The sequence below is a fragment of the Cataglyphis hispanica genome, chromosome 5 (assembly GCF_021464435.1).
Source record: "Cataglyphis hispanica isolate Lineage 1 chromosome 5, ULB_Chis1_1.0, whole genome shotgun sequence".
NCBI classification, from domain to species: domain Eukaryota; kingdom Metazoa; phylum Arthropoda; class Insecta; order Hymenoptera; family Formicidae; genus Cataglyphis; species Cataglyphis hispanica.
In genome coordinates this window covers 1,952,539-1,964,947 of record NC_065958.1, presented here as the reverse complement: position 1 = coordinate 1,964,947, position 12,409 = coordinate 1,952,539, and the positions used below count along the sequence as shown (strand labels likewise).

Sequence of the window (12,409 nt, the reverse complement as noted above, 5' to 3'; positions counted from 1 at the left end):
CACAAGTAGTGAAGGAGCGCGGGTGGTCGGCCTTTCTCGCGTGAGGATCACGCTCAGTTTTTCTCACTCGCTTGTGTTCGCGCTAGTTCGCGAATGTTAATGTTAGCGCTACCGGGAGCGAGCGGGCGAGCAGGCGAGCAGGCCGCGATCGGAGGCGGGTACGCGGTCGTGGCGTTCCCTTCTCCGCTTCGCGACTAGCACGCGATGTGGGGATGGCGCAAGCGCAATATTCACTCTGTTCCCCGCCGCCACGACCGACTACCATCACCCACCACCGTCGTCGCTGTCGCTGCTGCTGCTGCTGCTGCTGCTGCTGTTGCCGCCACCACCACCGCCGCCGCCACCGCCACCGCCGCCACCACCGCCGCCGCCGCCGCCGCCGCCGCCGCTGCTGCTGCCGCCGCCGTCAACGCCACCGCCACCGCATGCCCCTCTCCCCGCGGCGCCCCTTCCCCCCGCCCCGCGCCGAGAGCGCAGTGTCGCGTCGAACCTCTCGCAGAGCGCGTCGCACGTCCGAGTACCGGCCGCCGCCCGTCATCAGTAGTCGCCGTACCGCGCAGCCACGTAACCTCTCATCTTCTCCTTAGTTTTTAGTAGTCGGTAGTGTGGGGAGAGTGCGGAGAAAGAAAGAGAAAGAGAGAGAGAGAGAGAGAGAGAGAGAAAGAGCGAGATAGAAGGAGAAAGCAATCGACGAAGAGACAAGAGAAGAAGTAATAATCGGAATCAAGAGAGCGAGCGAGAGGTCGACAGCCTTTTTTCCTCGTGTATACTCTATTAGTCGTCGTCGTCATCATCCTCGTCATCCTCGTCGTTGTTGTCATCATCTTTCACCGTCGTGTCGTCATCGTCGTTATTCGGCGCGACGAGCGCGGGTATTCTCTGACCCGCAAAAATCCGTTCGCAACAATCTCCTTTTCGCCGTCAATAATCGCGCTATCATTGTAGTGCCGCGCGCGATTATCAATCACTCACACCTGATCCGCGGAGTGAACGAAAGATAAATAGAGGCGAGAGAAGGGAAGACGGAAGGCAAGACGTAGTAGTTCCGCAAGAGGAAGAGTTACGAAACGCAGCGGGAGCATCACCGGCGCCGAGCAAAATTCCGAAAAAAGTCGTGTGCGCGTCGTGACAGCAACCCTTCACGTCACGAGCATCATCACCGCGACGACGCTCGCCGCTGCCGTCGGCGACGAGGACACCGTACGCGACTGCGGCAACAACATCAACAGCAACTAGCGCAACAACAACAGGCAGCACCGCTCCGCACGGATACGCGAGCAAACTCCGACAAGCGCCGTCGCATCCACACCGGGCACGCGAGAGTCTCGCGACGACGACGACGACGACGACAGCGAGTAATCGTGCGCCGCGCGTCGCTATGGAGTCCCAGAATCAGGAGATCGTAGCGAGTGGCTCACCCGCCGAGGTGCCGAACGATCCAGGGTACGGAGAAAGAGGGAAAACACAAGAGAATGCGGGAGGTTGTCACCGTCCACCACGTGAACGGCACGGCCTCCGTTTAAAACTCCCAGGCAACCCCGAAACATTTCACTACATCGACCATCAACGATCGACCACACGAGAGAGAACGGATAGAGAGGGAGGGAGAGAGAGAGAAAGAGAGAGTGTGAGAGAATGAGAGAGAAAGAGCGGGTGCAAGAGAAGATGTATGTATGCGTGAATGCGTGGGGGAGTGTGAAAGGAGAAAGAGGATGGGGCGAGAGGGGGGAAAAATGGAGCACATTCGTTCTCAGTGCGTTGATATGATGCCGCGCGTCGTTTCGTTCGTTCTCGGGGAAAAGCTTGTGTTTTCTGTTATCCTGTTTCGTGTTAGTGCCGGTTGACGTCGTCGGTCGCTTCCTAAAACGGATCGGTACTATTGCCATGGTTTTCGACCTGACCGGTCACCGTCGACGACGCGGATGCCGCCGTGGATCACGCATGGTGTTTATGTTTGCCGAGCGCATGAATATGCGTATCTCTCCTCGGACCGGTGGCGCCTTCTTTCAATGTTTGGTGTTCCCCCTCCCCCGCGATACCGATTGGGGCGGTTGTGAGGGTGGGGAAGAGGGTCAGATGAATGGGAAAGAAGAAGGAGAGAGGTAGAGGAGATGCCGCCACCTTCGAATCTGCTGCCAGCCGGCACACTTCGCAAGCTCGAAAGAACGTGAAATTCTGGAATACACCACACGTGAAGACACTCCGTCTTCTAATGGCCACGTGGTGAAGTCGATACTTTCAACAAAATCACGCGTGTTTCTGTCACGTGATTGCCCCGAAACAGGGCGCGACAGATGCTCCACTTCCCTCCTGAGCAATGTGCAGTGATCTTGAATTGATTTTAAAAAATTGTCATTTTAATTAATAACTAGATCAATTTAATGTAAATCTGATATATATTTGAAAATACGTGATTTTGCTTAGATTCAATTGTAATTAATTAATTATATTATTCTCTTGTCGAGAGAGAGATAGTACAGTATCGAAATTCTATTCGTTAGTTTATTCGTCTCCGATTTAACATTTTCTGATATCTCCGGCAACGTAATTCATTCAATTTTAGTTGTGATTGGCGAACTGATAAGATCATACTTTTGATTAGAACGTTTGTGAAATAACAAGTTGACTGGTATTGCTTAGATTGTATTATGGTTTTAATTCTATGATATCTTGAAAGTTTGATAAGTTTCACCTAGTTTCGTTCATAATTAATGAATTGATTAAATCATGTTATTATTATTACCGCGAGGCATCGATCAGTGTTCGCATGTATTTAATATTTATTCGGTGGCACGGTTATATTTTTGATTGGTTGACAATTTGATTGAATAATAATTTTTATCTACCCGCTGGGAGGATTGTGAAATAGTAAACAGTTCAGATTTTTTTCTCCGGAAATTGTCTCATTGCTGTTACCCATTGAATTGCTTTTTACATATTCAATATATAGAAATATATTTGCAAGAAGAAAATTATAAATATATAATTTTTTGTTTTATTATTTTTAAACTTCTTTAAGTTATATTTTAATATTTGACACGTTTAAGATCAAAAGCAATATTCAGATATAGTGTTTCAATTTTCTAAATTATAGATTAATTCTGGAACTGATTATTTTGATAAGAAAGTCAAAATTGTTAATTTATGTAGCTTTTAAAAGTCATGACGTAATGTCAGTTGCACTAGTTAATAAAAATTTTGAATAAAATTGAACATATTGTTTTTAGAATCGATATGTATTCTGAAATATGAATATATCCATGAAATGATTCCAATGAAAATTGTATGATATCGAAAAGTCTTAATCTGCTGTTAATTTAAATTTTACAAAGAAAGTCGGAATATTAGAATTTTTATACTTATTTTTTTTTTTTAATGAAAATGCATAAACATATTTATGATTTAATGTCTGATTATAATGTCTGATTATAAATATCCAGTTGAATTTTTTAATATTTGATCTGATGCTTGAAATAGAATTCAATATTAGAATTAAATGTGATTTATCTTGATTCATTTATTTTGTCGATAAACACAAAACCAAATATACAATCAACATAAAATTACACAATCGAGATATTGATAATTTATTTTTATCCAAAGAGATACGCTGCTTTTATAGAAAAATAATAATATTGAATGATATGAATGTATATAAAGTTTCATGAATAGTTCTCACATCGAAACAATCCCTGACGTTATAACCAGTTCCAGATTTAACTCTCGCGATGATTAGAAGCTAGAAAACAGTAGCCTACTTTGATTCCTTCAATTCGGAAGATTTAGAGGGATAGCCGAATGGCGATAGAACTATAGACAGAAGGCAAGGGGAGGGAGGGGGAGAAGAGGTAGCAGGAGGGAGGAGGAGAGGAGAGTCCGCGTGGGAGGAAGATGACTATATCGCGGCCTCGGAAAATCGATGTTCAAATGCACCACCACGTGATTACGTCCACAAAGCGGGAGCGTTATCTCACCGTGTAATAATGCAAGGCGCGATTATTTACGACGACGATGATGAAGAGCGAACAGGAATGAGGAGGGGAAAGGGAGCAGGGAGGGGGGAGAGGGGGGCGGGCTCCTTGTCGGTGAGATGGAAGAGGGAGGGGATCATGAATGAAAAGGATGGGTGGTCGTTTCCTTATCGACGCGCGCTGACGGATACTTAAGCCGGCTAATTAATGACGCGTACGTGAATCGATTATGGTCACTACCGAGAACTTCCCCACTTATACGGGAAGTGCGATTCGCTTCGTCGGAGGAGATCGGCGATTATCTCCGGTGACGATCTTTTCTGATCGGCTAGTTTATTTACGGACCGATTCGTGCCGCGTTCTTATCTTATGCGACTTATCTAAAGAGTTCAAATCCATCGGTTTTTTTTTTTTATCGTTCGATGACCTTGATAGCGAAGGGTTTTTATGTAAAATTCTCTGTGACGCTAGAATTATCGTAAAGTTTGGCACATTGTTTAGTCGTAATTATTAGTTAATAATAATATATATTATACATCGATCTTTTATGATGATATCAGTTCTCGTTAGATTTAATATAGGAATAGTAATTGATAAGCAACATCTTAGGCTCTCTCTTTTTTTTTTCATTAAAGAAATTTTAAAGGAATTAATATAGCCATCAATTTTATAATTTTTTGTTATATTCACAGCTTTACGAATCTAAATGTTTTTAATACTTAAAAAATTTAAAGAAAAATGCGAGAATTCTAAGCTTTAAATTGGATTCTTTAATTGGATTCTCTAATAATTATTTCTACTTTGTAGCAGCGATAAAAAATTAAGTGAATTTGTAAAGGTTTCACTTAGAATATTATATGTTGCTTAGATCTAATCCCACGCGTCATTTATATTCGTTTATTTTGATAATCTATTTTGAAAGAATAAGATAAATTGCGCGCGGCGCGCACATCCGGCACAAAGTCGAGGAAATTTTGTGGACGGAAATTTTGTTGTACAAAAAAATAAAATAGCAAATATTTGGTTGATGGTTTGATCCATTGGTAAACATGTGAGGGGAACCGTGTATGAAAGAAAAAGAAAATATGAAACGAAGGTGCTGGTCCGAGGAGAAGAGAGATGCGTTATGCGATCGGAAGATCCGGTCTTCGGGCGCGCCGTGACCGAAACGCGTGTTCGCGAGGAAAGACGAGACGGGTGTTGTTCGATTGTTGGTTGATGTGTGGTGACACCTGCTGCTAAGGGCGGGAGATTGCGCAGGGGGTCGCAAAGTAGTACCGGAAGTTACCCTCTGCTGGCAGTCTCCCCCGCGTCCGCTTCCTCTTCCGCCGATGACCCGCGACCGGATGGCGAGCCTGATGGAATCGTCTTTCTTTTCTAGGAAAATGTTCATCGGCGGCCTGTCTTGGCAGACCAGTCCAGGTATGTGACAGACACTTAATAGCGATCGAATCATGTCGATTTGACAATTCTGTACGATGGATGTGGTGGCAATGGCATCCATCATCCGGTCGAGAACGAGTCCCGTTTTACAAGAGCGCGAGTTTGATCGTTGCTAATATTATTTCCTTCTACGCGTCTTCGCGGTCATTATTTATCGGCTTGTACATCGACACGCGTTTTTCTCGCTCAATGTGCTGAGCATCATCGAGGAATATCGTTATTGACGAGTTGACAAGCGGCTTTTTTATGAGGATGCCATCATTAACGGGAACTTGACTAACGGACTTTGATGACTGAATTTTTCTTTAAGAGTTTGAGTCCGTTATGTGTTGCAGCGTTTATTCTTATTGTTATTATTCATTATTCAGCAATTGGGCTGATAGAATTTAATATTATATTAAAAGAAGTAAAAGCAATTTTACATCAATTGATTAACAAAATATTTGTTTATGTTTAAATAAACTGAAACATTTATAAAATAATTTATAATTAAATTTTTCATTAAATTTTTACCAAGAAAATATCAAAGATTGTAAAATACCTCTATTTTGTAACAAGGATCAACGATCTGTCTTATATATGTCTCTGAAAAATATATTTATAGCAGCATTATCGCATCGCGAAATATTATTTTGAAATATTTCTAGGAAGCTTAAAAAAAATATTAAAAGAATTTGTATTATTTGTAAAGAAGAAAAAATTTTTAAGAAATAGTGGCGGATGTGTCACTTGCGGTAAATTTTGACAGTGATTTAAACATTATTACACTGATTATTTTATAATCTGGCACGTCCTTCTTTATTCCGTGGTGGATAATATTGTTGAAAAATGTCATCAAAAAATTGAAAAAATATGCTTTTTGAAACTTCAGGAAATATCAAATTTTTATATTATTTTTTACTGTTTTACAACATGACGTATTTCTTTATTTTGTGTCATAAAGTGTTTTGTGCTACACATTGCTCTAAAAAGTATCTTTTAGTTTAAAAAAAAAAAATATATATATATATATATATACGAAAAATGGTAGAATTTATTGCCAAGTTTCGTGCGTTACATAATGACATCTATATTTTTACACAATTTTGTAAAGGCTAAAAGTTTACCTATGTTAATACATAGATATAACTTTGACCTTAAACAATGATACATAGCTTTGTATTATATACTGCCTTATCTTTCTACGATGCAAAACAGTTTTAAAAGAAATGTTTCTTTGACGCTTAAGGATAAAGAATAACGAGAAAACTCGAATAATATAACTCGATCCTGTCCTGATGTATCTCTAAAGAAATGAAAAATATGTATATGAAAAACTATGGAAATTAATGTCAATTTTTATTACATAATGTCATTTATATTTTTGAAAATTTATCAAGTCTATTTCAAACACTAAAGATGATGCGACTATCTCTTGTTGACACATTTCGATGTTTCAAAGTATAGACAGCTCTATATAAATACGAACTGTCATCTTCTAGCTTGCTTTGCTTCTTCGACTATACTCTTATTGCGACTGAAAGCAAATGGTAGAAAATATATTTTCATATATTTTGGGAGAACCATATAAAAATAATGAGGAAACCAGAATATATTCCAATTTCCCCTTCTCCACGTCTGTTCTGTAATATGCGATTAAACTTTATTACATTGGCACAATAATGATACGCCACTTAATAATACCACGCAGAGGAAACATGTTACGAAATGAACGAACAGAGATACTCGCGCGGTCGTATTTTACAGAATACTTATGACGGTCATGTATTAGCGTCGATTTTTTTCGCGATATCTAATCAGATCGGTTTAATGATGCCCGCGTGCTAATCTTATTCGCGTTCATTAAAAGTGTTACCGACGATCTCTCTCGGTAAAATTTATTATATTTTGTCATGATATAATATTTAAACGTTTTTTTTTTATATCTGCGAGTTTATCGAATTAAATTAATCTGTAAGCATTTGAAGATAATTGTTTTATAACAAAAATATGTTTATATTATAATCGTGTTATACGTATATAGGGTACATTATTAATATTGTGTATACCAAAGGAAGAAGGATAAATATTTATTATATTATTAATAATTTATACTAAAGAGAAAGTGATATATAAAAATATTATATATTATATTATAATTACATTATTGTATTATTATAAATAATTAATAATATAATACAATTATGTGCTATTTGAAGAAATCATCGTATATCGTAGAATTATCTATATAATATGTAGGATGAAATTTTGCCTCGCAATTACGTGCCGCTAGTTTTTGTTCTAATATTCTTCAGCAATGAGTTCTTTTCAAGTATAGCTAAAAAAATACGAGGAGCGAACTCATTAGCGTTATTTGCCGTTGTTGCATAAGGTGTGCCTCTATCTCGCATGTTTCTTGCCATCTCGCTCGTTTCTCGCTTCGCTTTTCGCATCACAATTCACTTTCTTCGCAAGCCATTTACAGAATGTAGACAAATAACTTTTATAAACTTCGCAAGCGTGTAGAACGGCGGTACGTGTAACTTTTCGAGCAAAACGTAGGGTCCGCGAAATCCCTGTCGACATTCTAGGACGATAAAAGCTATCATGTAACATGAATCTGTAAATTAATTTCCGTTGGATTTACATTCTTGTTATCATGTTTTAGATGGGTTATTACTAAATTGCATGAAAATGAAGTTGGTAATCAATATTCTTTCACCAGACTTGCGAACGCAAAATAGAGTTTATGTAAAATCTGTGTTACTTTTTCAAAGTTGCTTCTAAATCAGAGATTAAGTTGCTTGTGCATTATATTATCTACGCATTCACGAACTTTTGTAAATTATCTTATTTATTTACATCCTACATAAATGGAAGATGCACGTGGTTGAAATTCTATTTGCATACTTCTTTTTTTTTTTGTATTAATACACAAAGTGTATATCTTGTTTAGTATCTTTAATGAACTCAATCTAAGTATAAATATATAAATAATATATTTCATTTAAACATATTTAAAAGTCACAAATTTTATGATGCTTATTTAAAAATTTTATATTTTTCTCAAACAAATTTTTTAAAACGCGAGAGGCATAAATGTTTCTCAGCGCTTTTAACAATTATTGCGATTTTATATAAGTGAAACTTTAATAAATCATGAGCCTTCTCTTGATTTATACAATATAATAATAAGAGAAATTTAATACATAATAAGCGAAAGTGCATTAATAAAATGTGCACGTTTTTTCCTCTTTTACATTGAAATGATGATATGATACTCGATCTAGAAAAGCAATAATTGCTGAAATAATATTTTTCTTAGTGTATTTGAGTGATACTGACTTGACTGCATACTGTTGATATTATTCGATATGAATAATTGTCGATCAAATTGTTTGAAGCGTTCAATAACATTGGATATTCTTGTAAAGTATATTAATCATGATAATAGCTTAATTTAACCGTGGATAACATTTTTTTAAATATATGAATCTGTGTTCTTAATTAATTTATTTTTATTAACGGAAAGTTTTTCTTATTAAATAAAAAACATTTTTTGCATTAATATATTATCGAATTTATACTGGGATATGTGGGAATATGATATGAAGTCTACTATTATGCGATAGATTAATTCACAAATGATTCTAAATAATTCAGATTATCCTATCTACATTTATAATGTAATCTCTTGATTTATAATACGATACCTCTCCTCAATATGATTGATTTTATATCAAATTATCAGAGATATTCATTCATAGGTAAATCGGAAATAATACCGCGATTAATTAATTATACAGCGTCAATGTGATTATTATTAGAATAATTTAACTATTAATGCGATATATATTTGTCTAATTCGGGTTCATTTATTTTCATTGAATGTTAAGTTATTATATAACTTTTAATTGAAAATGTATTCCGCAATTCCACGGCTTCTACATGCGTGTTTCCTAACAAGCGCCACGACATCTTTGGTGATTCAAACATTAGACTAACGCTTTGGGACCAGTCCAGAGGTTGTGGAAACAATGCACCCTACTCGGAGCTTACAAGCATGCGTCAGTTTACGCCCGATTTTCGTCACTCTCCTCGAGAGTTAATGTACGAGGTTCACAACAGCTGAGAAATTGTGACTCAAATACAAACGTGCTTCGCGTAATTGCTCTCGATAGAACATTTTCATAATATATCTTGTTCATTTTTGGAATTATTTTGCTAGCTATTTGATTGAAGCAATATGAATACTATATATCCGCATTTATCTAGTATATTTAAAAATAAAATTGGTATGACTTTTTTCAAACATAAAAAACATGACAACACGCAATTGTAACGAATTAGGGATACAAATAATAAAATCTTATTTTTTATTTAATTTCAATTGGACTTTGTAGCATTCTTCCAATTACGAAATTAAGATTACAAATGTATTTTGAAGATGTATATTAAAAGATAGTAAAAAATGTTTACTTGAATGATTGTTAAAATCATTATTTTATATTCGCTTAAAAGATTCTTATAGATGCAAATCCGTGAAATTTAGACTACTTTGATTTGTTTCTTTTTTTATTTTTATATCTTCCTTATATTTCTTTATTTATTATATAATTACGCTTTTACTCTGATCTATTTATAATAATTTTTTTTTTTAACAATTTTTAAACGAAGAATAAAGATAACGACCGCAAAGTTAGAGATTAGTATTAGCCTTTTTGCAGAATAATGTATGATAAACAAAACATGAACGAGCGTACTATTGACTCTCACAGCTGCAGCAAGTTGATCGCAAAGTGCAGACGGGCGAAACCTTTGACGTTTCCCTGTCGTCGTTGTCGTTGTTGGCCTCTTTGTCCTTGTCGTCGTCGTTGTGGTTGCTTCCTCCGCTACCATCCGTTTCGTCGTCGTCGTTGTCGTCGTCGTCGTCGTCGTCGTCGTCGTTGTCGTGGTAGTGTCTGATGCAATCGAGCGCAACAGACTCTACTCTCGACTCTCGCTATTTTTAAACGTAATTGCACCCGGCCATTTTAATGGGCGACCAGTGACGGAGATAGAGCCACGACATGGAGAAATAACGGCAAAAATTTGTCGACAAATTTCATTTTCCGAGTACATTAACTCGGATAAGAAGGTATTAATATTTGATCGTTGCCTAGGAAAATAATGCTTAATAATTTAAGATAGAGAAAAAGCTTTGTAAGTGTGATTGTAAATTTGTAAAGATCCATATTTGATAATAATCTCGAATATATTTACGATTCATTGTATGGAATTCTCGCAAAAAATATCACAACTTGAAAAATGTACTCATACCGATATTGCAGTTTAAATATTTGATCACGATACTTTCGTTTGGTTTAGCGAATGTCGATCGCGCTTTCTCGATGTTTGAAGGCGACCAGATCGATTTTTAATTACCATGAATTATGCACTTTGCGATAAGATCACAATGACGAAGTTTGTCACGCGCCCGCCCCAGCTTAATGTGGAGCGAAACGAGAAACGTCAGTCGATTAGTCACAGAACACCGCCGTCGTCATCCCTAAACAACGCCAATTAGTACCACTCTAGAATGGATTATAAATAGTACGTTAGATAGGTCTGGGTTGAATTGGACGAGCTTTAAATCGTGTATTAACGCGGATGACACATTTCATATGAATGTGTGGCATTAGATATATTTTTAGGCTAATTTCAACAATTAGTAAATAATAATTCAATTACACTAGCACAATACTACACAATATATTACCACCATATTTGATCGTTTCTGGATGATATAGTTGTAATTTTATAATATATGCACAGATCAAAATTTAATTAAATTATTTATCTAATTTTAATTTAAGTAAGGTTTGATAATAATTAATTTAAATATACAGAGAAAGTAAAGGGAGTGAGGGTATTTAATTAATTTATATAGAGAACGAGGAAATTAGCAACATATATTTATATGTGATTACAAGCGTATTATTTAATAAATTGATAGCACTATATAAGAAAGATTTCTATTACGAGGACATATTTCTTCTGCAAAAAGAAAAATTTATTATAATTTATATTTATCTATTCGGTATAATTAATATGTTTCATATTTCTCATTTATTTATATTACATTTATTTTTATGGTTTATAAATATGTATATTGAACAAAATTTTATATTGCATTAATAGTATATTTATTTCATATGATTGCTGTCAACAACATGTGTGAAGATTTTTGCATTGTTCTATAACTGGATGTTTTAAATATCGATGATCAAAATAAATACCCTCTCTTTTATTTTCCTGAAATATTAACGCAAATCGTGACTTGTTTTGATCAGGGGTGGGCAAACGTTATTCCCGCTATATTTCACTGAAAACATGCAGCACGGTGCGGTATGGCAAATTTCGACCAGTAGAATGTATATCCGTCGAATACGCGACCTGTCGTGGCATCAGAAATATTATTCGCAGATGGATGTCGTTTACAATTTAACGAGTGTTTCAATAAACATTTTTCGCCTCGCAGCATTTTATTGTCACGTGTTTGTTATTGAATAACCAATAAATGCTTTTCTTATGAAAAAAATGCATATTAATAATATAATATGTACAAGTATATACCTGAAGAATATATCTCCTTTTATAGAGTGTTAATATATTGTTTTAAAACTTTATATATTTTATATAATAATAAATTGTAATAGAGAAGAAGTGAATTAAAATGTGTATTAGACAAAATAATAATAAAGTGAAAGAAAATTATATCAATGATTGAAAATTACACGAATTAAAATGTAATAACAATTAAATTAAATTATTTAAGTAGAATTATTTCCTAAAAAGAGGTACCTTTTTTAATTTGATATTTATTATATATATATATATATATTCAAATTTCTTCAAAATTTTATGGATCTCTTTTCTCCTATCATATAATTGTGATATAATATTTTAAAGAAAGATTAAAAAAAATATTAAATTATTTAGTATTTTTCCAGTAATGTATAAATTTTTATTTATTA

General features: G+C 35.9%; 1 protein-coding gene across 2 annotated transcripts in view; it reads left to right on the top strand.

Moving 5' to 3' along the window:
- Window positions 1–465: 465 nt before the first annotated feature.
- Window positions 466–12,409, top strand: part of LOC126849779 (RNA-binding protein Musashi homolog Rbp6) — a 590,853-nt gene continuing 578,909 nt past the window's right edge. For both annotated transcript variants that reach the window (XM_050592007.1, XM_050592006.1), the window contains exons 1-2: window positions 466–1,443; window positions 5,353–5,393. In XM_050592007.1, coding sequence (XP_050447964.1) covers window positions 1,379–1,443; window positions 5,353–5,393 — 106 coding nt within the window. In that variant the 5' untranslated portion in view covers window positions 466–1,378. The remainder of the gene's footprint in view (window positions 1,444–5,352; window positions 5,394–12,409) is intronic.